Raw genomic sequence first — 26,837 nt, 5'->3', positions numbered from 1 at the left:
GATCAAACCCGGTCAAACAAATGCTTTAATAATTTTGATTTTTTTGTTCTGGTTTGGAAAGTTTTGTTCTTACCAGGTTATTTAAGTCAAAAGTTACTGTGCTTATTAGTTTATGTCTGTCAAGAGAAATTTCTTTGTTGAAGTCAATTCCTAAATACTGGATTCATTCATTGTCTGTTTTTATCGATAGGATTATTGATCCTTCGAGTGTAGTTACGTTTCCTTCAGTTAGTTTTCCTTTCTTCTGGATTATAGATTTGCTTTTAAGAGGATAGACATGTAAACCAATGTCTGCAAAGCTGCTTTCGGCTAAATTTAACAAGGAAGTAGCATCACTTTCGGTTTTGCTAATTATGACTAGGTGATCTGCGAAAACAAATGAGGATAATGGCGGTAGATCATGAGATAAAATATAGCCATAAAGTTGGCATATGTCATGGTCAGTGAGATTTTGTATTATAGTATTGATTGCTAAATTAAACAGCAATGGTGAGATAGAGGATCCTTGAGCTACGCCACACTTAATTTCAATGGGTTTTGATTTCTTATGATCAGCTTCCACTTGAACAGTGTCTACTTAAGTTTGGAGGAATTTCATATTGTCGGAGAGATCGTTTGATATGTTCATGTCCAATAAAAGTCAAATGCCTTTGTGATGTCTATAAAAATGCGCAACAATCCTTTTTGTAAAGTTTTGCATCCTGGAGGCAACCATTCATGAGGGAAGCATTGACATGAGTTCCAGGTAATGGCACGAAGTCAGGCTGGTGAGGACTTAGCGTGAAATATGAACGCAGTCTCATATCTAGTACTCGTTCGGTTATTTTCCTAATCACGGAATATATGGTTATAGTTCTCCATTCTTTTTTAACATTTATGTCTCCACCCTTATGTATTAAAATTGTTCTGATTATTTTGAGATTTGTAGGTACGTAGGAAAAATGAAGCATCGTGTTGATGAGTAATGACAGGAATTTACTAACCTTGAGGTGCTGTAATACATGAACTGTAATATGATCTGGGCCTGGTGAAGTGTCAACTTTAATGCCTTATGGACGTCATCTACTGAAATAGTGATATCAGCACGTATGTCAGTACTTTTTTCCATAAGAGAAAGAGGAGAATTGTTATTTTCGGTACCAAAAGTCCTTTTTCAAAATGATCCGAAATCATAGTTATTGGAATTTTACCAGAATGGGCCTTAGTAGTTTTGTCAAAAATTTTGTGAGCAATTTTCCGCCTCCGATTATAGAAATGATACTGGGCCACTTCAGTCATAATGCTCTATTTTTCTCTAGTTGCCTTTTAGATCTCCACTGTGGGTTACTAGATGTTTTATGGTCATATTTACGATTACATTGTAAATTTCTACTTTTGTAATAGCTAACAGCAGGATGTTGAGGGCCAGGTTTTTGATTTACCTGATCTGCAAAGAACTGCATAACCTCAGAAGTAAAAGATTCCAGCGGATCAGCATCACCGTTTTGCATAATGTTTGAAATTCTGTCCTCCCAACTCTTCATAGGATTTGTTAACTGTCCTCAATTTTTCAGTGTAAATCCTTGAAATATTCTGTGATCTAGCCATGTTTGTACAATCACCTTACCAGCTTTGAAAATTCCTGTCATTTAAGCCAGTAACCTTGGTTGGTTCCTGTTTCTAGGAAACAAAAAGTGGTCACTCTTATCTTTACAAGTTGAGTGATGCAGAAAATAGCTGTGCTAATTTCAAAGTACAACTTTTGTTGAGGAGAGATGAGAATTTACAATGTACAGTTATGTGGACGATGTGTAAGGATAACTCTTAAAATAATCATCATTCAATACTCAAAATTAATGCTGCAAATTAATATTAGAATGTGATATTAATGATTAATGATTTCATATTTTGATAATTATGGCTCCTAAAATCATACCTCAATTAACCCCAGTTCATTTACTGCACGTTCTCAGTATCTACCTAGAATTCTTAAAAACTCCATTCTGAATTATTCTATGCACCAAGTACGTTAACCACATACTGAAATATTGGTGGAGTTCAAATTGGAATGATTGAATGCAGAGCTGTGTTCAGCTACTCACATGCCGGAGCTCTTTCAAAGAGCATGCATCTCCCAGCAAGTAGTTTGGCAACACTGCTCACAAATGTTGAAGTCTTTTTCTTAGAGGCCCAATAATAGAATGGTGGATATTGAACACATACTGTGAAATTTTATTTCATACTACTTTGTAGAGTCTTTTAGTACAATTCAAACAAAAGGTTTTATATCTCAAAACAATTCCCAATAAACTCACTATTAATATATGAGCCTCAGGAATATCATTAGATCAAACCCCTTTAATTATCTGAGCTGTAGCTATTACAGCTCTACTTCTCCTTCTCTCTTTAACTGTAATAGCCGGGGCTATTAAAATACTACTTACTGACCAAAATTTAAATACTTCTTTCCTTGACCCTGCTGGTGGTGGAGATCCGATCGTTTATCAACACCTTTTCTGATTTTTTTGTCATCCAGAAGTATATATTTTAATTCTCCCAAGATTTGGAATAGTCTCACATATCATTAATCAAGAAAGTGGGAAAAGGGAAGCCTTTGGAACTTTGGGTATAATTTATGCAATTTAAGCAATACAATACTTTCTTTCTTAGCACAGTGTAGTATGAATGCCCTGTTTGTGCCATTCGTATAGGCCTACTCATTGTTTTCAAGTATTCAAGGATTTGTCTTTATGGCTACTCCCCATTTAGTGTTAGCCATTAATCATTAGAAATATATCATTCACTCTCACTCGGTACCTATTATAACAGGTCTGTACAATTATCAGTAGCCAACTGAATACGCCGTGCCATGTTGATATCCGCACTGGAGCTCCAAGAGATAGCTCTAAATAGCTGACATTATTTTATTAAATACATGAAGGTTTAAAGAAAGAAATAAAGAAAGAAGATGCAGCAGTAATTTATATTCCACAACTATACCGTTTGGAATCCTAATCTCGCCTGCAATTTCATCAATAACCAAGGAAATACGAGGTGCATAAAAGCGAGAATTCTCGTAGCCCGTTACCTACTGTCGGCTGTCACCTAATGTCATCTGAGAAACTACAAGAATTCTCAGGGCTTGTCACCCATGTAGCACATAAGACAATGAATCTGCATATAAATGCTGAAATACGTTGTTGTCACATAGGGCACATCGCATTGGGCGCGCCATCTTGTACAATGATTCTCGGCGCGTAAGAAGACCCGTGTATATACAAAGTTTCCATGGCTACAAAAAATGTACAATTAAAAAATACAACGACACTAAAATCTAAGATCCCTCTACTCCATGAGATAATTGAAATTAGTTAGAATTGTAGCCAACAGATAGCACAACAAGCTGCGAATGATGCCCATGCGAAAAAACTGAGATCACTGGGACCTGTCAACAAGTGCTGGCCGCAGTAATACGGAAATCTCCGGGGCCAGTCAATGTGTAAAGAGCCTTTCACTACTTACAAATATTAAATAATCTAAGTATAGCTTAGGGACCACTTACCCATAATCGGTCACTCCAGGAAAAGTGACTTCTATTCCAGTCCATACAATGCCTTTATACGGACTCTCGTGGTAGACAGAAGGGAAGGTCTCTTTCCCTACTACATTAATCACCTGTGAAATTAAAAAATCACACATATAGACATTACTGTTCTAGATAAAAGTTACCAATTGTATTAACACACTTTAATGTTGCTCATTACCTTGCTCTGCAAAGTGAGAAGCTTACTTCAGCAGCAAAGCTGACAAAGAAAGGACCATTATACAGAATGCTTGGGAAATAAGTACAACTGTCTTGTTTTTCCTGCTAGTTATTGGTAGAGCCCTGAATACGTATGACAAAATAATGTCCTATTTCAAAAATAAAAGAAATTAAGTTTAAACTTTTATGTTTGATGAATGACTTAAGCAGCCTTTACATGCTCAGATTTGTCTGCACAGACCACTTTTGCAACGACTATCTGCACATCTGGTCTAAGCTGTTCATGCTGCCTTTACACATTCCGACCCTATGTACAGCTTTCGCACAGTCCTGAATTTGTAATCCAAGAACGCAGAAAGTATTCCCTGCTCATGGCAAAAGTAACGCAGAAAGTGGTTCTTCTGTCTAGTGTTATTATTTTGGAAGTCAAAAAGAGGGAGAAATCATAACGTAGGAGGTGGACAAAGGAGTGACTTCTGCGGTGTGTTTCGCTTTCACGCGTTAATCTTTTGAAGGAGTTGAAATTTTGAAAAAGATGACTGGTTTAACTACTTGAGAATGGACGAAGACACATTCTTACTGATGTTGCAGTATGTCACATCGTATATAAGGACACAATATAGTGTACTGAGAAAACCGATAAGTGCTTTTTGAAGACTTGTAGTAATATTGAGGTTCCTATCAAATGGAAGGAGCTATTACAAATATAGTTGGTCCATTATTGGACATTATAAATCTTCCAACTAACTCATTCCTGGTTGCCAGCGTTTCACCCCAGTGTGCTAAGTTGGGCTATGCGGATCTTAAATTTTCTGCTGTAGTATCTGGTTCATCACTAAATGTACATGTATAATTATGTGAATCTTGTGAAGACTCACTCATAGCTGTTCTTTTAACCAAAAGCAAACACTGCAGCGCAGCACAACACTACACCTTCCAGGAAAAGGACTGAGTTATCTGTCTGCAGCGTGGTCTGCATAATCCTTGCACACTCAGACTTGTCTGCACATGGTCTGTGTTAATTCCAACTCCACCAGACTTCACAGGTCGAACACAGACCACAGCACAGACCAAGATCCTAGTAGGTGATTCATTTACACGTAACAACTACTCTTCGATTTGTCTGCACCAACACTGCCCGTACAGACAGATCTGTGTAAATGTCTGAACATGTAAATGGGCTTTTAGAAATATGTTGACATTCATTACAATATTTTTCAGTGTGAAAATGTTTGCTTCTTGTACTGATGTACAACATTTCCATGCAACTTATGCATATATACTACCTGAAGCTACAACGCAGTGATGTATTTACACATGCATAGTGCCTGAAGAATGGTGCAGCAGGAAGTATAAGATGAGAGGCAAACAAATCTACTACGCTACCTACCTCACAAACGTAACACTCTCCATCAAGCTCGCCCCTCGCCCCTTCGAACAAACCATTTGCTAAATTGTTTGTTTAAATTTCTTACACATTGATTACTGGGTTATTAGTTATTAGACAGCATTAGAAAAAGATAGGAAGATTATGCAGAAGTGAAAGAAAGGGCAAAAGATCGAGAGATAAGGAGGTCACAGCCATGATTGGACCCACCAGATGGCAGAACAACCTATGATGATGATGATGATGATGATGATGATGATGATGATGTTGTTACTGGGTGACAGTCAATGATGCATGGAACTTTCTTTCATTAAAAACTGTGAAGCTCAGTTACTCACTGTGCAAGATTGCCTTTAGGAAACAAATTTTTCAGGCTAGCAAACTATGAAACTATATTCCTGGATGTAAATTTTTACAGTAATAATCTGGGATTGTGTTAGATGAATTGAACTTATAAATTTGGTTGCTTTATTGTATCCACTGTGTTCAGAAGCCTGTATTTGCTTTTGGTAGTAATGAAACTGTTAAAACTATGGTCTGTCCTATTTTCAAGTGGGATTTTAAACTTGGACAGTCTTATTTCCTTCTAGCCATTTGTGGACGTATTTTTCTGGGTTAAATAACCTTTCTGTTCGGTTAATTATATAAAGACTTTCCTATTTGTTAATATGTTTGCTCCTGAGAAGGTCTACTTCCCCCTCAGCTTAGGTAGTCGTAGCACTGGCCACTGAACGGCATTCAATGTTATGTTACATTAAATCTGGTCCCTGCTTGTATGAAGTTTCTTTTACTCTATTTTTTTCTGCTTTAGTAATAAGTCCCTTTCCCTATGCTTTATGATCATTTCTTTTTATGTTGTAAGGTTGCTCTTGAGACCATTCATATTATTTAGAAGAAGAATGGCTGATAGCACGATTGTATCATGACAAATAATAATTATGAAAATGGAATGACCATATACAACGTGAATATAGTATTGATATGAGATACAGAAGACCTTGGATGAAGCATTATTTTGAAAAAACGCTGTTCTTTTGCTTTGATTAAGAGGTATTGTTCCAGATTTACGAGTTTAAAAAGTGAAAAAAGTTGATAAGAATATTAGAATAAACGGCAATATATAGAATATAGAATAGATTAGAATATACAGCAATTAAGAGAGATATAAAACATAAATGAAGTAAATAACATATGAAAGCATACCTATAAAATACGTACCATAAGGTATTTATTTAATATATAAAATTATAATAGTGTTTAACAGAAGGCAAGTGTAATTTTTAATAGTACCAACATATGATTATATGTACTCTAAAGGGTCGTCCATTGAACTAATGAACTGACATTCTGAGTTTCAGTGATGAAGCAATGAGTATTAAGAAGTGTTTCCAAAGAATATTGACCTGTAAAATGGAGTGCTAAAAAAGTAAGGATGAGACGGGAATTCTGTCTGATGTCTGTTAAAAAATCATGACCAGAGGCAGATGAAGTCAGCAAAAAGGTGAGTAAAATATCCCTTATTTTCCTTTATTTTCAATGTAGATTAATGTAAATTAATTTTTGAATGTCAGGATTTCTTTCTGGAAACCTTATTCTGGTTGCCATTTAGTTAACTGTGCTCGCCCTCTGTTGCTACTAATCACAAACCTATTATATACCTAACATAGCAGTTCTACTCGCAAGTAAAGGCGATCAGTGGTGTTCCTCGTGTGATGGTACAAATTAAAAGCAGTCTCATGGCTTTAATTCAGTCACCCCTTGGTCGCCCCTCTTAGTTACCTCTTACGACAGGCAGCGGATACCGAGGGCGTATTCTTTGTCTGCGGCCCCCACCCACATGAGGTTGTGTGTTTGGTCTGCGAGAGCTATTTTATTTCGCTCAAGTCCGCTGGCAAGCCAGTTAGGACCCCCTATCTTCCACCTGGGACATGCCACGTTGGAGTATCCCCTCTCCTCCTGCTAAGCCAGCGAAGTAGGTTCGTGGCTATCACATTTAACAACTGTGCGTAGACATTCTTCTGACAGTTTATTAATGATTTAAGGCAAGAAGATCTTGGCCAGTGAAGTTGATAAGACACAATAAAGGTTAAAATGCAGAATTAGGAAGATTTAAAGTAGTACAGTTATTAAAGCCCTTCAACATTGGTTCCAGGCTTAAAGGATTTCAGTAATTCAAACTACAATTGACGTTGGTAAGTTATGATATATTCACATGAGATATCATTTGAAAAATATTACATTTTATGTTTACTAATGTAGCAAAGAGTTAATATGGATTTAAGTGAAATAGATTCATTTTATGTTGAAGTTAACTCTCTTGGAGCCAGGTGGTACTGCGAGAATCCGCCCTTTAAATTGCCAGAGCCGATGAGATCGGCCTTTAAATATCCATTCGGAAGTTGCCAGAGCTGATTACATCGGCCGGCTGGAAATTCTATGATATACATAATTTTGTGGCAGTCTATAGCGACGTGCATACATTTGTGACATTCTGTAGTAAAGGGGCTACAAGTTATTGTGTGCCTGACCTTGCTTTGGAATTTCTAAGAGGGTGTTCTAGCTTTCACAAGAGTTGTTTCCTGTGTTTACAAATACCGCTAACCGGTCAGTACAAGATTGCTCCTTGCAGTGAGTGGATTCTTGACAGCAGAATAGCAAGTGGTTCATGTGATATATTTGCAGCAGGTATTGATGACGATAAATTAATGGAATATTTGGAACAATGAGAAGTGAACGCGGATGATTTATCGGATAGCGATAGTGAAGTTAGTTCAGAGAGTAGTGATGAAATTATACCAGACACGCCCACGGGATCACCACAGCTAAAGAAGAGGCGTTTATTTGTTTCTAATGGCAGTAAAGCTACTGTGAATACTGTTGTTGATGAAACTAGTGATGATGAAGATGATGAAGATGATGATGATGATGATGATGATGATGATGATGATGTGTCTGGAGAACATTTTGTGGAAATTTCTCCGAATGAACCTGACAACGTTCGTCAGCCTCCTGTTTCGTTCATGGAAATTCCTGGACCTAAACATGTCCCTCCGCCTGATTCTCTGCCCATATCATACTTCAATTTATTTTTCACTTTTCTCTGCTAAACCTTATAGTCACAGAGACCAATCGCTACGCTGACCAACTCCTTACTTGTAATGAACTGTCAGCCAATTCCCGCTCTCGATGTTGGAGACGCACTACGATTGATGAAATAAGGGCATTCATTGCTGTCATCATGAATATGGGACTGATAAGAAAACCTACCATTGTTTCGTACTGGAGTACTGTAGACCATTTCATTACCCCTTGGTTTGGTGAAATGTTCTCAAGGAATAGGTTTCAGCTTCTTTTGAAATTTTTTCATTTAGTTGACAACAGTAAGCGTTCTCCTCCTGGCTCTCCAAACTATGATCCCTGTGCTCGATTCCAACCTCTTGTAGATCATGCTAATAGGCTATTTAGACATCATTATACTCCTCATCAGTAACTTTCCATAGATGAAAGTTTAGTTGGAACTAAATGCCATACACAACTACTCCAATATGTGCCGAATAAGCACCATCACAAGTGGGGGATAAAATTTTGGATGTTGTGTGATGCAGTTAGTACGTATTGTGTTGGCTTTTATACCTACCGAGGAGCAAGATCCACTGAAGACAGAAACGAAATAAGAATTAATGGACTGGCCTACACTGCAGTGACGAAGCTCATGTCTCTAGGGAATTATTTTATGAAAGGTTTTCACGTTTACACAGATAATTATTTTACGTCAATCCCCCTTGTAAAACATTTATATTCACTTGGAACATTTATTACCGGCACAGGAAGGGACTATCAGATGCTGTGAAAAAGCCATTTAAATTAGTTTGTAGTAAATATTTCAGACAGGGGCCAATTTTACTAGTGGGATCCAAACACACGCAGAGCTGCAATAGAAACAGAAGTGCCTGCAACTGCTAGAAACATTAATCAACCCAAGAGGAAACCTAATGTGATCTTAGACTATAATCGTTATATGGGTGGCATTGATACAAATGACATGGTGGTGTATTTTTATTTAGATGAACGTAGAACTTTGAAATTCTGGAAAAAAAGTTGCATTCAATATAATTTTGAGAATGGTTTTAAATGCTTATTTGATGTATTTAGAAAACTGTAACGAAAAGAAAATGACTAGGCTCCAGTTCTACTCCAGTATAATTGAATCTCTGAGTGCTGAATGGTTTGAGAATAGACAAAAGATTACCACGAATATTACTGTGTGTGGCGTAAAACTTTTGTCAGGTAAATTAGAAAGACGGTGCGTTGTGTGTAGCTCTCCGCAACAGAGAAAGAGATCGCGAACTGTGTGCATCAAGTGCGATAAAGGTCTGCATACTAAATGTGCAGCTCTTCATAAGTGCCGTAAATAAACAAAATATATTTAAAGTTCTATTTGAACTAAAAACACAGATTTTATATGACGTTGCATTGCGCTTTTTATTGTTCATATTAGTGTTAGTGATAAGTGATTAGTGTTAGTGATAAGTAATTAGTGTTAGTGTAAATACCCTTAAGTGCTTCAACAGTGGTTTCAAACATTGAACAACATTATATAGCGGTGACGAGTCTTCTTCTCAAAAAATTTCGCTGAGTAAATTTATTTTGTCATTTTCCTTCTTTTTTACCATTGACATAATAAATTTGTTTGCATTTTTTCTCGTTTTTCTTTTTCTCGTTCAAAGCAATTATTCTGTTCATAAATGAATTCTCTATCATTACATAAATGCCGGTCCCCGCGGATCAAGTGTAGTGTGCCTGCCTCTCACTTGGAGGTCATGGGTTCGATTCCCGGACAGGTAAACGGTTTTTACCTGGGTCTGAGTGTTGGTTCGAGGTGTACTCAAACTAAGTGACCTTAAGTGATGACAATCGAGGAGAGATCTTAGGCTGAGAGAGCTACCTTGGTCTAGAAAACCATTAATAATGAACGAGAGAATTCATCTCACTGATCATGCGTCACCTCGTAAACTGCAGGTCTTCAAAATGAGCAGCGGTCGCTTAGTAGACCAAGGCCCATCAGAGCTTTAGTGCCATAGATGTTTTAATTACGCATATTGTATTGTATTGTAAAATGTTTTTAAAAATAGGTACTGGAACAGAAAACTAGAAAAGAGGATTTCCAATAAAATAAAAACTATAATCTCAACTATTATTTTTTACTTTTTAATAACTCAGAACTATTTTTATACAATCTAGTCCACACATATAAAATGTATCTTAAGTATTTGCCATACATCGATATATACATGAATTTTATCGGTGAGTAAAATTGTCTTATCTTCATTAGGGACATACGTTTGAATTTTAATTTTTTATATTTTTATTTTTCGCGTTCAAAGTAATTATTTTATATAATTATATTTAGAAATAAATTCTACATTATCATGTATATTCTTTTGTATCGTAGATGGTATTTTCAAAGTAGATATTGAGAGAGGAAGTGCGAAAATGTTTTTCTCTTCCTAAAAGTAAACGTTATCAACAACCATAATATCAACAATAATACTTTTTAATTCTTTATATCATTCTAAATCAGTTGTTTATTTTATGTAGTCAACGTGTAGAAAATTTCTTTCCGGTATTTGACATACACCGGTAGATATAAGTGAATGTTAAAATGCACGTAATTCTACGAAAAACGGCCTGGCATTTTACAGTAGTAGAGTGCGTGCGGAGATCTGGCCTCTTCCAGCTGCTAGTGAGCGGCCGACCAGATCGGCTCTGGCTCCAAGAGGGTTAATAGATTTTATGCATCTATGTATGACTATTGATTAAGTATGAGTAGCATCGTCAGATATGACATTAATATTAGTTTCTTGATAGAACGTTGCTACATAAACACTGATATGTGAAAATGCATATACATAAAGATCACACAGGAAGGTATTTTATGTTTGTAATGTGAGTTATCAATATTGAATCATCCTTGCAGGTCTGATTTATTTATATACTATATATAATTTCAAGTTGAGAACCAAAATAATGGTAAATGGTTGTTGTCTAAAATTCTTTCTAATTCCCAGAACAGGGAAATTGAGCGCCGGTGTGATTTTGTTGCATGATAATGCAACATTTTACAAGGCCCGCCAAACGAGAGAACTGCTGCAGCGTTTCAAGTGGGAGGTCTGGCAACATCCACTTCTAAAAGTATGGACTGTTATTGGCTGTCCAATTACATTATTAAACAATACATCTGATTTGTGAACCACTAGCGTTTATTATCAATAAAAGTTTAAAGTTCGGGTTTTTTCCGAATATGCTTAAAATTTCAAAAGTTATTCCTGTCTTCAAAAGTGGTGACAAACATCTTCCCCAAAATTACTGTGCAGTCTCACTTCTTCCCATATTATCTCAAATAACTGAATCGGTTATTTATAGTAAACATAGTAACTACTTTGTAAATCATGCCCTGTTGTCTAGTAATCAATATGGATTCCAACAGGGTGAAAGTACTACCTCTGTGGTTCTGGAAATTGTCAATCAAACTTTAACAGCCTCTGAAAATAGGAAAATGGTTTCTCTGGTTTTATGTGATTTGAGTAAAGCATTAGACTGTATAGATCATGACATTTTGTAGGGAAAACTTCAGTATTATGGCATAAATAGTCCCACTTTGGATATAATTAAGATGTATTTAAGTAACAGATGCCAGTTTGTTGGAATTAGAAATAAACATTCCACATTGAACAATGTTATTACAGGCATTCCACAAGGATCTGTACTTGGCCCTTTTTTCTTTAATGTTGCTGTTAAAGACCTACAACAAAATGTTATGTCACAATCAGTTGTATCATATGCAGATGACAACACTAATCAACATGCATCAGGACGTATTAAATCTGCAAGAGATGTCACAAGAAGCTCTTAGGACTGCAGTGAAATGGTTTTCATCTAATAAACTACTCTGCAATGAGAATAAAACCCAACATATTCTGTTAAGATTGTCCAGTAATATAGAAATTCAGTCAGTCAAGCTACTGGGTATTCATATTGTTACCAAATTAAGCTGGGAAGTACATGTCAATCATGTCTGTAAAAAGGTATCACGAGTCTCATATTTTATGTGGAAATTGAGGGAATTAGTAACATCAGACTATTTGAGAATTGTATATTTTGGACTATTCCAGTCCCATATTTCATATGGGCGGCTACTGTGGGGACATTCATCTTACGTCCATAATGTATTGCTAATACGGAAGAAGCTTGTTTGTGTAATGTGTAAAGCTGGTTCTTCTGAGCACTGTCATCACCTTTTTATCAGGCTTAAAATATTAACAGTTAGAAATCTATATATTTTTATCTCATTATTGAATGTTAAAAATCATCTGAATGAATTTACCATCAAGGAAAACATCCATCAACACAATACTCGTAATAAGGGTAATATTGATGTCCCAAGACATAGACTTGTGGAAACAGGAAACTCACATAAAGTAAAAAATAGTATAATATTTTTTAATAAATTACCATTCTCAGCACAGAATGTGTCCATCAATAATTTTAAAAGAAAACTGTATAACTGGATGTTGGAAAATCAATTTTATGATGTAAAGGAATTCTTAGAAATTAAAACTTAATATTGACTTTTAATAACTGTATATAGATAATAGAAATACCGTATTTACGTGAATAATACCCACACTTTTTTTTAATTTGGGGCAAAAAATTGGGGTGCAGGTTTTATTTGCGTCAAAGTTGTCATTTTTTCAAAATCAACCTTCCTAAATTTAGGGTGCGGGATTATTCGGTGGCAGGTATTATTCGCGTAAGTACGGTGGCGGGGATTATTCGGGTAAATACCCAAATTTACGCAAATAATACCTGCACATTTTTAAAAAAATTTGAGGCACGAAATTGGGATGCGGTTTTTTGCATCAAAGTTGGCTTTTTTTTTTTTTTTTTTTTTTTTTTTTGAAATAAGCCTATCTAAAGTTAGGATGTGGGGATTATTTGGTGGCAGGGATTATTCGCATAAATACGGTAATACTGTAGTATTGGATGACAAAACCTATTTCATGTAAATGATCAATGGTGAATAAATATTCTTATTCTTAACAGAAGATTTGAGTTTGAAATAATATTCTACAACAGAATAAAGTACAACAAGGTAGACATACTGTTTAACGTTTGTTTGGCTACACCCTGAAATAAGTTTTTACTAAGGTGCATTGAAAGGATTTTTAAAAATCAGTTACAATGACCATTGAAAGATTTTAACTAACTGCTTCTTAACATGAAAAACGAGCTGTCCCACATATTTTAAACTTTCACGAATATACAGAAAATTACCCAAACTACAATTTAATATTACAAAAGTAAACAAATATGATTTAGATTTTTTTATACATTTCTCTTTATGTTCCCAATGTTGTTCTCAGATTGTTTGGATGATTCACGGAAGTATAAGTAGGCTACAAAACAACAGCAGATATGAGTTTGTAAATAATATTCTACAACAGACTATACAGAAAATTGCCAAAACTACAATTTAATGTTCCAAAAGTAAACAAATGAGAGCTCTAGATCATTGCTTCGGATGTCCGCTGATACATGAAACAGCCCAGAAAAGTATGTACTTAAATGTAGTGGGAGCCTGGTAGCTGACAAATGCCCTTTTACTGCTCTGATTTAAATTTGCATAGACCGTATATTACGTTGAAACAATAACATGTTTATAAACAGCATCTGGAATTTAAGGTTGATGTAATTTGTAGAAAGAAAAATAAACATATTTCCTTAATCTACAGGTATTCAGTAAGAGATATTTTTATTTAAAAAATTATTTTTACATCTTCGTTGCATGGCTGGCAAAATATCACTCTCCCATCTGTCATAAAACATGGAAAATCAGCAGTCCTGCCTTATTAATCCAGAATTAAAGTTTTTTGTTTAGGCATTCTGTAACACTAGCACGATATTAAAAGAAAACTACCACACTTTTTAGCTTCTAGCTTCAACTGTTTTGATTGGAAGTGTGAAGGAAATGAAGTTGTCAGTGCCAATGGTGTAATGGGTTCTTGGAAATTCCTTATTACCATAATCCTAAATTAGGGAATGTTGTCTGTTCTTGGATTCTGCAACATTTTATTAGTAGAAACAAACGGCGTTGAGATACATGCAAAATCCGCCGCTTCCTAATTCCAGGCTTACCTCACAATCCTCTCACCCACCCTCTCGGCTGTTTAGCTTTTATCTGTATTTTAGATGTGTACTGTGAAAATTAAATGATTTAATCAATCATTAATAATATTACAGCTTATTTTTTAAAATACATAACAATTTAAGCGAAAAAAAGATCTTGTAGGCTCAGAAAGGCAAATATAAGTCGTAACATAGAAATAGGTGCATTTAGGCACAATGACATTTCATTTACTGTGATCATTGGTGCATAATACTGATAACTGTCACAGATAGGCTCCATAGGGTCTTACGGAAAACAATAGGTACAAAACCTAAACATCCGATGTCTACCGATAACATACCGACTGGAACGAAAGTGGCAGAGAAACTGAGAACTAGAAGGAAATCTGCTTGGACTCAGTCGTGCAATTCCCTTCATAGAAAATTTCACAAGTATCTCCTAAAAATGAACTAATTACAAAATAAATGAACATTATCTAACAAACTCAAGGTGTCTTTCCAACAAAACTTACCAAACACCCAGTAAATTCACTGAAGACTTCAAAATATTTTTTGAACTTTACTTACCATAACACGCATAATGTTGAATGGTTTAAGACCCTTCTCTGGTTTCTTCAACAAAAAACTAAATACAACAGGAACCCCATAAGATCCAAGGGCATCATGGTTAAAAATCACATGGAATTCTAGATGATTTCCTGCAACAAAATATAAACTGTTTATTTATAATCCATTTCTAAACGAGTACCAATGTCGACTATATCAAAGCTCAGATATGTAGCATTAATACAATCAACACTTCGTTTAACAAGATGTACTGCCTTCTGTATTAACTATTGGCAATAAGTATGAATTTGCAACAGAACCATGAACTTTCTAATTTGGCCACTTAAAACTGCCTGCGCAAAAGTTTGCTTTAAAAAGAATACTGCAGTTTTTTTCTTTTTCTGAAAGCTATTTTGTTTAGCGACAAAAATGATGTTCAACCATCAACGTCAATGATTCAAAGACGACCGAGATCCGCAAAATTGAATGGGCGCATTACGAGACAGTAGCTACATGTTTCAAATGCTAATGTTCGGGAAAGGTTGGCCTTCGCCCGGAGAAATGAACAAAACCTAATATTTGGTGGAGGAACATCCTTTGGTCCGATGAATCCAAGTATAATAGGTTTGCCTCAGACTGAAAAGTCTATTGCGCCGCCCACCAAACCAGGAATTTAATCCCAAGTACACTTTAAAAACTGAAATACGGTGGCGGAAGTGTTACGGTATGGGGATGTTTTTCGTGGTAAGGCATTGGTCCAATACACCGTATCAATGGCATAATGAACGCAGAAATGTACAAAGACATCTTGGAAAAGTGATGCTGCCTCATGCTGAAGAGGAAATGCCGCTGAAATGGAAATTTCAGCACGATAACGATCCAAAGCATACTGCAAGGATCATAAGGCACTTTCTTCAAGATCACCATATCGAAGTATTAGAGTGGCCACTTCAATCCCCTGACGCATCACCCATTGAGAACTTATGGGAGATCGTAGACAAGGGAATTGACCGCTCAAAAGCTACATCTTTGGATAAACTTTAGGAAGAAATCCAGAGAGCCTGGTATGCGATTAGCAGCGACGAATGCAGGCGTTTAGTCAACTCTATGGGTAAGAGGTGCAGGGCAATCCTCAAAAATAAGGGTTACCCTATGAAGTACTAATGCACTCCTATGCAAAAACGACTGTTCCTGTAAATTTCATAAGACTGAGATCAAGTAAAAAATATTTGTGTCAATTGGCTCTATTTTTTTGACCCTGTGGTCTGGTATTCTTTTGAATATTATTGATTAGTTTGAGTTGTGTTATCTATATAACTGACTGTGGTACAATGTGACTCTGTTGTAATGGTTCCTGTACAATGTAAAATTTTGTTTCCATCATAGTACAAACATGTCTAGTAATAAATTTGCACTTTATTCCAAACCTTTGCCAGGTGGCTCTATTATTTTGACCACCACTGTTTATTCACTTGACTCTGGCTGAGCCAACATCAAGTAGTGCCACCAAATACAGTAGAGACGATACGCGACACTAAGCGAGATATCGAGGGACAGCTATTGGAGCCCTCTCTAGGGAGTAGACCAGAAAACTAGGTACTGATTCTGTCATAAGAGCACGTGTATTTTTGTGTGAAGTTTTGGTGTTATTTATGCGTTTTCAGTGAGTTGACATAATTAAATAGTAGCATCTGTCATTCCTTGATATCTCCTCTCAACATGAGGGGAAAGGTATGTGCTGTGTTTGGCTGCAGTAACTATGAAGTAGAGAAGAATGCGCGGTCGTTCTTCAGGTTCCCTCGTGACAAGAAAATGTAATATTGTGTTTGCATGTATATTCTTCCAGTGACAGAGATCTTTATAGTACTTCATAATCTTCTGACCCGCTCAACCCATATTTTTAACTGGCTGAAAATGTAGTACACATATTTTATCGTATAGTGCAGCAGTTAACCTTCAATACCGATGTGTTGTTGTAGGTGTGATCTGTGGGTTTTGAAATGTCACAGAAGTGATTTGGATGAGGTGTACAAGAAAGAAGGGACGTTACGCTTATATAAGAATTATAAGATCTGTTCAGATCATTTCCAGGCCAGCGACTTTAAAAATCCTCGACTATACAGCCAAGAGTATGTTACATTTTTACTCTAACTGAACGTAAATATTCCTCAAAGCATCACTATCGACAACATTTTCATACTTTTCTTTCTTTTATCCCTCTTCTCAGATTAAAGCTGTGATTTGATAGGTTTTCTTTCTGTTAGTAGGCTTCATCTTAAGAGGAAAATTGTCCAGCTATTAAATGTTAATTCATTGCATCATATGTGTAAGGAATGTGCCGATATTTTTATTGACAGTGTCTTAATGTGACGATACAATGTTTTTAAATGAGAAAAAAAGACAAATCCAACCGTAAAAATTCAGACAGGAATGCTAAAGCAAAAAAAAGTAATGCATAAATGAAAGATCAACCCATTTCACAACAGTCCATTTCACATCTTGTTTATATGTCTAATTTCAGTCTTTGAATAATAATCTTTTAAATAATTCTTCATTCATTTATCCAGAATTGCTTTAGCAACTTCGAAGTTAATATCTCAATAACACTTTCTTTCTAGATGTAATTTATTTATCCATTTCCGTATATACATTTCCATTGATATTTGAATTTAGCGCGATTTTTTCAGGTCAAGTCACTAGGAAAGCCACCGTCGAATTGTCTCCCATTTTAGCAAGGCTAAATCCGTAAGTGTTGCGTATTGTCTCTACTGTATTTGGTGCCACCTACACACTAAGTTTCTTCTTCCATTCTGACGCTTCACAATGATAATCTAATGTTCAACTGTATCCATCTGTGATTTACGTATGTAATAAATAGTGTAATTCTAATATAAACCATGATGACCTTTATATTTTCCTAAACAGCATACCTTTTCAAATGGTTACTGGCCCAGGATGAGTGTTTGGAAAGTGCTTAAATGTGTAGTGATAAAATACATTAAAAAACAGACGCGTGGAAATATAGTCGCACGCATGGTTGACGAGGTTGAGTTAAACATTTAGCCAAGTGTCTTCTGTGAAGGAATAGTGTGTGAAGATGGACACTTCAAGCTTGATACGCATCGAGATGTTGTTGAAGGACAACTTTGACACGTGAAAATTTCACATGAAGGCTGTGTTAGCAAAAAATCGTAAGTGGGTGTACGTAACTGGGACAAAGGTTAAGCCTACACCGGTTGGCAAGAAGGCGGTCACTATTACAGAATGGGAAGAACATGACAGTGAAGCAATGTCAGATACCATCTTTGTAATTCAACCCTCGGAATTGAAACAGGTAAAAGATTGTGTCACTTTGTGTGGAATGTGGCTAAAACTATAGTCCGTTTACCAATCAAAGGGACCAGCCCAGAAAGCAACATTATTAAAGCAGATAGTGCTTCAAAGGATGATTGAAGTTGGGGCCGAATTCGATCATTTGGGAGATTTTTCGACACTGTGGACAAGCTGAATGGTATGGACATGGCAATCAAAGATGATTTGTTATCCATATTACTTCTGTATAGCTTGCCAGTCAGTTTCAAATACTTTTGATGCACGATAGAAACTCGTGACAAACTTCCAAAGCCCGAATTACCGTATTTACACGAATAATCTCCGCACATTAAAAAAAAAAATTTCAGGCACGAAATTGGGGTGCAGGTTTTATTTGCGTCAAGATTGCCAACACGCTACTGGCTCACCTAGTTTTCGATGCTGAGTGTACAGTTATGCTTTGTTAATGTGACCATATTTTCTCAAGCTGAAAACGGGACACTTATCAACTGACTTAAAAAAAAAAAAAAAAAAAAAAAATTATTTGGTCTACAAGTTAAAGCAAATAGAAAACTATAAGCCTGTTTATCTATTTATTACAAACATAAGGCAAAATTATTACAATAGGCCTAATGAATACAGAACTTTTTTTTTTGTTAGTTGCTTAACGTCGCACCGACACAGATAGGTCTTGTGGCGACGATGGGACAGGAAAGGGCTAGGAGTGGGAAGGAAGCGGCCGTGGCCTTAATTAAGGTACAGCCCCAGCATTTGCCTGGTGTGAAAATGGGAAACCACGGAAAACCATTTTCAGGGCTGCCGACAGTGGGGTTCGAACCTAATATCTCCCGAATACTGGATACTGGCCACACTTAAGCGACTGCAGCTATCGAGCTCGGTACAGAACATTTAAAGCATTACATTTACTATAAAAAACGCATACATTTTACATCATGTTGTACAGTTAGCCTAGAGGACATATTTTTCTGAAGAATGGATTTTCTTCAGAAGTTTCTCATTTTGCTTCAAGTAATTGAAAAACTCAAAGCAACTGTATTTCAGATTGACTTTGGTAAGCAACAATGCTTTCAGCGTTCCAACTTTTAATTGGTTTTTTTCTGATGTCCATACTTTGTTCACACTTGCAAAAACTCTCTCTACAGGTGCATTAGTACCTGGCAAGGATAACCCAAATTCTACAACCTTAGAAAAGTACTGAATGATAGTTTTTGAGAAGAGAAATACTGAAACATTTCTACCCATCTCAGATGGGCTTCTTTTCCTTCATTATTCCAGTGAGTGATTTTGTCTGAAGTAGCAAATTGCTTAACATAAACAAATTCACTGAAAATAGCATTATCATCAACATTTGATTCTCCAGATACCATTTTAATCGTAGGTACACATATTTCAACATCATTCCATTTCAGGACATTGTTAAGCAAGATCCATTCAAATTTCTTATATACTTCAAATTTGTCAGTCCAGACTTAAGTAAGTTACTGAATACATGAATCATAGAAACTATGAGCAATTTTTTGGAAATCCTCTACTTTCACCTTACCCTGATCTTGTAGTTCATGCAAAGGACATTTTACAACATCTGGGATAAAACTGTTCTCCTTCTTCTGAGTCATATTTACTTTCAACATAGAAAGTGCCATGGCTACTTCAACTCCTGTTGGTAACTCACCTTCTACCTGGAGAACTGCCTGGTGGAAAGTTGTAGCTTGGTTGTGCAGAAAAAGAACAATTTTCGTCAATAGGTTTTCAAAAAAATCTTTCATTATCATTTTTCTTGACTCAGAAAATATGACTTCAGTCCTTCAAAAATTGCAAAAACTCTTCCAAGTGCTGGCATCAACACTAACCACCTGGTGTTACTATCACCTAACAATTTCCTGTACTCAATCTCAGCAAAATTGCAGAAATCCTTTAGTGATTCTACTCTAATAGTGTATGAGTGAAAATGGTAATATATTTTGTGAATAACAAGTTCTGCAACAATTGGTAAACAATCAGCAGCAGTCTTAATTGTATTGTGCACTATATGCGTTGCACATCCAACACCAAGGATTTCACGATGTAATAACATCCTAAGTTTGTGGAAAATATTTCTGTATCCCTTACGTGCTGCCCCACCAAAATTACTATTAGTATTGTCACCAGAGAATGCAATTATCTTGTTGTTAAGATTGTTTTTTGCAAACACGTCAATCAGATAATCGATAACAATATCTCGTCGCTGCCGGGACAAAACCTCCTATGTGAAATAATTTTAGCTTAGAACTTTGGCTGGTAAGGTTCTGTCATCTAAGGTGCAATATCATGTGCATATTGTCAAGGCATTCTCGCTCTTCACAATGTATGTGCTGCGGGTCAGTATATCTCCAAAACATATTATCACATAGGAGGTTTTGTCCCGGCAACGACGATCTGCTGTTTCGCCAGGATGTTCATCAATTTCCAAAATTCGAACACGGACACCCTGTAGTGGTAAAAAGTACCTAACCATAACAGGAAAAATATTTTTTTTCTCCCCTTGATTAGAACCATATGTAAACACTGTAACAAACCTGACTTCATTCAATTCCTTCTGCAATATTTCATAAGAATGAGGTGCAAGTATGTTCACAACAATGGCTTCACACTTCGTATGACCGCAAGAGAATTTCTGTTCAAACCAATTTCTTATTAGTTTCGAAGCACAGTCATTTGAGCAAAAGCTATGATTTTCTTCAACCATGTGGTAAGTCCAGGCTCCTTCAATTGCAGCCAAGTGCAGTTCACGGTCTGTTGCTGAAGTTGGCCGAAAAAATGAAGTTACACCTTTGGATGACGATGCCGCAATTTCTGCGTTTTCCTTGATTTTAAATGTTGTTCAATGTCGCTTTACCCTCCATGGGACACAGAGACTTCGGTGTTACAAATGGTGCAACGAACATCACAATCACAATCGGTAGTGTTTTCTTTATGAACGTGTACCTACGATAGCAAATAAGTATTTGTTGATCTATACATAATTACTGGGAGTTGAACTGCATTAAATTTGCTATAAATTCTAAGTTAATAAGGCACTTACCTTTCATGAAATGCAGTAGTGAACATACATTTTTGTTTCAGCATCTTTAATCCTGCATCATACGACACTCTAACTGCTGTTGTTGAGAGAATTAACCAAGGACTCTCTTCAAACAAGGAAAACAAATGCAGGCAGAGTAGTAGGGTTGCCATACTTGTTGCTCATAACTAGAGACGGGAATTTGCCTATTTGCCTATTTTATTCCTGTATTCAGAAACGTAGGCTTTTGAGATATAAATCCGTTTTGGGGTCCTTTAAGCTAGATTTCTTTGGTTTTATTGTGCCTATAAATGCCTATTTCAGGGGTTTGTGCCTATTTTGAGTATATTTGCCTAATTGATGCCCTTTTAATCTATTTTAAAGAAGCCGATTTTCTTCCAGTAACTGATGTTCTCGACAGAATTACCTTCTCATTTCTCAAGATATGTTTACACCACGAACAAAAATGGAAATTCTCGGAAGTTACCAGAAATAGTTCTTGGGAAATTTCCGTCCGGAGAAACAAGGAACAATTTCACAACGTCGAACTACGTTGCACAACCCATACCTCTTATACCTCTTTCTTAATGTGAACTGTTGTACGCGTACACTTTATCTTAAGAACGTGTTGTGATTTATTCTGAAGAAGTAGTGTGTTTGGGGCAATGCAAAGAAAAAATCACCAGGCGAGTTGGCTGTGGGCTTAGGGGCGCGCAACTGTGAGCTTGCATTCGGGAGATAGTGGGTTCGATCCCCACTGTCGGCAGCCCTGACGAGGGTTTTCCATTTTCACACCAGGCAAATGCTGGGGCTGTACCTTAATTCCACGGTCGCTTTCTTCCCACTCCTAGGCCTTTCCCATCCCATTGCTACCATAACACCTATCTGTGTCAGCATGACGCAAAATTTTTTAAAACTTAATTGCAAAGAAAAATCATCAAAGTCCTACTAGCTGAAGCGGTGGATCACAGGTGATCCCAGTTTCACTATGGATGAAAGGGTAGTCTTCTGCCAAGCTTGCTGTAAGGAGGAAAGTTTGTTTATTCCTTTTATCCTTTTATGTGACTGAACTACAATCGCATTGCATTGTAGCATTTATAGGCCTATTAAATTACGTATTGTGGAAAGTTGTTTTGTTGCAATGCTGTATTAGTTGTGAACTTTCAATAATTTATATTGATAAAATTTAAATAATCATTTAATTACTGAACGAGGAGTTAGAACGCCCGGTGGTCTCTTGTCACAGAGTGGATGAAAATAAAATAATCGGTATTTTGAACTCTAATTCATTTCCTGTAAAAATAGAGATTCACAACTGAAAAATTTTCTTTCTTTCTTTCTTTCATTCTTTCTTTCTTTCTTTCTTAATCTATTTACCCTCTAGGGTAGGTTTTTCCCCTCAGGCTCAGCGAAGGATCCCAGCTCTACTGTCTCAACAGCAGTGTCCTGGAGCGTGACACTTTGCTTGGGGGATACAACTGGGGAGGATGACTAGTACCTCGCCCAAATCTTCTGTGCTAAACAGGGGCGTTGTGAAGGCATGGGAAGATTGGAAGGGACAGGCAAAGAAGAGGGAAGGAATTGGCCACGTTCTTAAGTTATCGTAGATAACATCCCGGCATTTCTCTGGAGGAGAAGTGGGAAACCACGGAAAACCACTTCAAGGATGGATGAGGTGGGAATCGAACCCACCTCTACTCAGTTGACCTCGCAAAGCCGAGTGGACCCCGTTCCAGTCCACGTGCCACTTTTGAAATTTCGTGGCAGAGCATGGAATCGAACCCGGGACTCCGTGGGTGGCAGCTATTCACGCTAACTACTACAACACAGACGCGGACTACAACTGATTTTTTAAAATCGTGAGTAACTTATACCAGCGCTATGTGTAGGCTCTAGTGAACTCTATTACGCTTCCGCTAAGCCTTCGCAAAACATAGGATGGAGATCGAATGTGGTGCCGCTAGGACGATGTCACAGAGGCTAGACATACAGGATGGCACGGCTTCAATGATGTCACAGCGTGTTTTACAAGGCTGCAAAGTCTATCTTTACAAGATCAGGCCAGTGAGAAGACCGTTGGTCTGGATTGGTGAGGTCCGGTTAGTAACCGTTGAGCTGGCGGGGAGGGGCAAGCAAAAAGAGTCTGGGTTGGGTAAACTCTAGCATCCCATCTACAGTCTTGCTAAATTGTGACAAAAAGTAAGGTTATGGGCGCATGCCACGACAGTTTCAAATCACGCGGCTTTCTAATTTTCAACAAGGGTGGCAGCCTTGTGGGCACACATGATGCAGGATCTACTGCAGGCAACAGAAAATAGTCTTCATGGCAGATGACACGGCTGACCAAAGTCGGCGAATAGCAACATATAAAATGTTCACAAATCTGAGAATTTTAGTGCCTCCATTTTAATTCTCCTATATAAGTAAGAATACTGCTAGGGGCAGCTTGATGAGTCCCTGGCAAGAATATAGGTAGGATCTCTGCTCTGCGCTACTCAGGTATCGTTTCACGTCATTTTGTTATTTTTTCACCCGGCGAACTCGACAGGAAACTGCCAGATTATAACTGAACATTTTTGAGGACATATTTCCATGTAAATTATGAATTCTCTTGTTCCTACTTCAGAGTCTTGTACTTCTAGAAACATCACCTCTAATAGCCTTTTTTTTTTTTTTATGAAACAAATGCATGATTATACTAAAAATTATTGCCAATTAGCCCACCTGTAGAAATTTAAGATTTAGGAACATTGTAATTTAAGTCAATTTTCTTCTTCTTTCGAATGGGCCACCAGAGGACCACGTGCCAATTTCAATTCCTTCTTCTTTGTTCTTTCCTTTTCTTCCAGTACGCTTTCATCTGTTCACTATGTTTCTTCTTTCTGTCTTCAGACCACTTTGAACCAGTCGTTTTTACTTTCCTACCTTGGAATCCTTCTATTTTCAATACTTTTAACCGAAAGCCTTCTCTATCATTTATTTCTTCTGTTGTTATATTGTTTTTTTCGAAATCCTTTCTTACTTCGTTGACCCAGCTTGTCGTTGATTTCTTACTCCACAAATATCTGAAAATCTTACTGGTTAATCTACTATCTTGCATTCGATATAAATGTCCAATGTCAAATGTGAAAAGATACTATATAGATCAACATAGAAATACTGCGATGCATTTGACTCGAATACAGAAAGCGGTGTCATCGCAGCTTTTCTACCTGTCCACTGTAAACAGCAACCAAGAACAATTTTCTATAGATCTGTGCACCTTAATGGTGGGAGGAATAAAATGGAGCACCTTCAAACTTCAACAAGCTGCCGGGAGCAGTCACCGAGTTGGAGAAGAGTGGCTTTCACCTGGTGGTGTCATTTAGGGTTGTGGAAGAAGTCAGGAGTAGTTTTGACCGAACCTCTGGAAAGGTAGCCGCTGTCAGTAAAACGTTCCATTAGAGTCCTGCAGCAGAAGCCATCATAGAAAGCGACGGTAAAAGTGGTCAGGGTGCTACGAGGGGAGGTAGATGAAGCAGTTGAACTAAAACCAGATGAAGTGGCGTCATTGAAGTTTTGTCCAATCACTTTCTGTGATGTTGAGAGATCTTTCTCTCAGTACAAAACAGTCTCCCCGACAGGAGAATAAGATTGTTACTGGAAAACATGGAAAAGTTGCTTGTTGTAAATTCCTTTTATAGTAATTGAGTGTGTTATTAAATTATAAGTATTTTTTCATGCCTATTTACATGCCTATTTTGGCCAATTTAAGAGCCTATATGCCTGCCTATTTTAACTGTTTTTAGTACCTATAATTTTCGTCTCTACTCATAACGAATATTGTGACAGCCTCCTTGTTCCCTCTTTACTAGGTTAGTTGTTATGGACATAAAAACAGTTACCTTACCATACACAAATTTCTGTATCTATAATAATTTAAAATATTACGTTGACGAAAATAGAGACTAAAATTAAAATTAATTTTCTAACAAAACGGGACAAAGAGGCATCCCAACAAAATCTGTCGAGAAAAAAACAGGTTGAAAATAGAGTGAAATCGTAATTCTTTTGTATCCAGCGTTTTAAGGTATGCCATAATATCATGTAGCAGGCAGTATGCGGAAAAGCAGAATCTGCTTAAAGTGGCGAGGGTTGGCATTTTTAAATTACAAGATGGCTGTTAATTCAAAATCACATAATTGGAAGTCCAATTTCTGTATTACAAGGACTTCAAATTAATGAGGTTTTACTGTATCGTAAAACTAACATCAGATTTCACTAGTGTGTCTATAACAAGTGTTTACATTGCACGAAAAGAATTATCCACCACTGGTCGTGTTACTGTCCAGTAAAAAGAGACCATGTGTGAGAAGTGTTTTAGACATGGAGTGTGACGAACTTGTAAGTAATTTTGGAGAATATTCTAGTGATGCAAGAGACAACGAACTTCCCATCTACAGGGAATCGAGCCTATTCATTTTACATGTTCATATTTGCATAAAGACCACGTGGAACTCGCAGAGTGATATGAAATGTTTGTTTATGACTACATTACTCTTTCGATTGAAGGAATTTTAGTTCATTTCATTTTTTTCAAAATGAGCCTTCCTAAAATTAGGGTGCAGGCATTATTCGACGGCGGGGATTATTCGGGTAAATACTGTATTATGCATAAAAATTGCCGAAGAAACTCACACAAAGAACACTGACCGAAACAATGTGATGCAAAACTGTATGACTGTTGAACGAAAATACAAGAACAAGAATTACAGAAGGCCCACAAGAAAAATGGATAAAGGCAAAAAAGTACGATCCACATCTCTTCGTTGCTATCATGGTAAAAGGATAGGTCATAAAGCGAATAAGTGCAAATCGAGTAAAAATGATCATGACAATGCTCACAAGGCCGAAGGAAATACCTCTCTATATATTACGTCAGAAGTGAACTTTTGCATGTTCGTTTCGGACCGGGACGCAGATAAAGTGTGGTGCCTCGACAGTGGCTGTATATTGCACGTGTAAAAGTCTCTACTATTTTTCCAAGAGTAGAATCCAATGTTTCTGACAATTTAAAGTTAGCGAACAGTTCCACGACAAAAATAAGTGGGAAAAGTGTTGTGACAATGTCAATGAGCGTTGATGGTCGTAATAAAAGTTTTAACCTATGCGATACATAATACGTACCTGATCTGCGTATAATCTACTGTCAGTCGGGAAGATTGTAGACAGGGGTCATCGTGTAGTGTTTGACAAAACATCTGCTCGAGTAACAGATGCGATCATAGGTAATAAATTTCATATTAATCCGTACTGAAGAGCAATATAGTGTAAAACAAAACTAAAGGTTCTACCTATTCAATACCTTAAAAAAGTTAGATATATTTGTTGAAACTAGTTTTGGTCTTACCAGACACCATCATCAGTCAAAATCAAAGTAGAATAAATGAATGAATGAATAAATGAATGAATGAATGAATGAATAAATAAATAAATAAATAAATAAATAAATAAATAAATAATTTATATATGAAGCAAGCATGAAATTCAAGACAAATAAAGATTTTGAAAACACTCATCACAATCACGTCTTGTGCAAGCTCTCAGCTTTCCTCCAATTGGAA

General features: G+C 36.7%; 1 protein-coding gene across 8 annotated transcripts in view; it reads right to left on the bottom strand.

Annotated features, from left to right (window-relative positions):
* The window catches only part of LOC136876309 (putative helicase mov-10-B.1), a 481,476-nt gene that overhangs the window by 348,390 nt on the left and 106,249 nt on the right, over nt 1-26,837 (bottom strand). For all 8 annotated transcript variants that reach the window (XR_011018462.1, XM_068228374.1, XM_068228371.1 and 5 more), the window contains 2 exons: nt 14,883-15,013; nt 3,542-3,654 (listed from right to left, as the gene is read on the bottom strand). Coding sequence is in view for 7 of the 8 variants with exons in the window: in XM_068228374.1 (XP_068084475.1) it covers nt 3,542-3,654; nt 14,883-15,013 (244 nt within the window). In the remaining variant the exon portion in view is untranslated. The remainder of the gene's footprint in view (nt 1-3,541; nt 3,655-14,882; nt 15,014-26,837) is intronic.

The sequence above is a fragment of the Anabrus simplex genome, chromosome 6 (assembly GCF_040414725.1).
Source record: "Anabrus simplex isolate iqAnaSimp1 chromosome 6, ASM4041472v1, whole genome shotgun sequence".
Lineage (NCBI taxonomy): Eukaryota > Metazoa > Arthropoda > Insecta > Orthoptera > Tettigoniidae > Anabrus > Anabrus simplex.
Note: the sequence above shows the minus strand (reverse complement) of the source record. Positions and strands in the feature narration are given on the sequence as shown.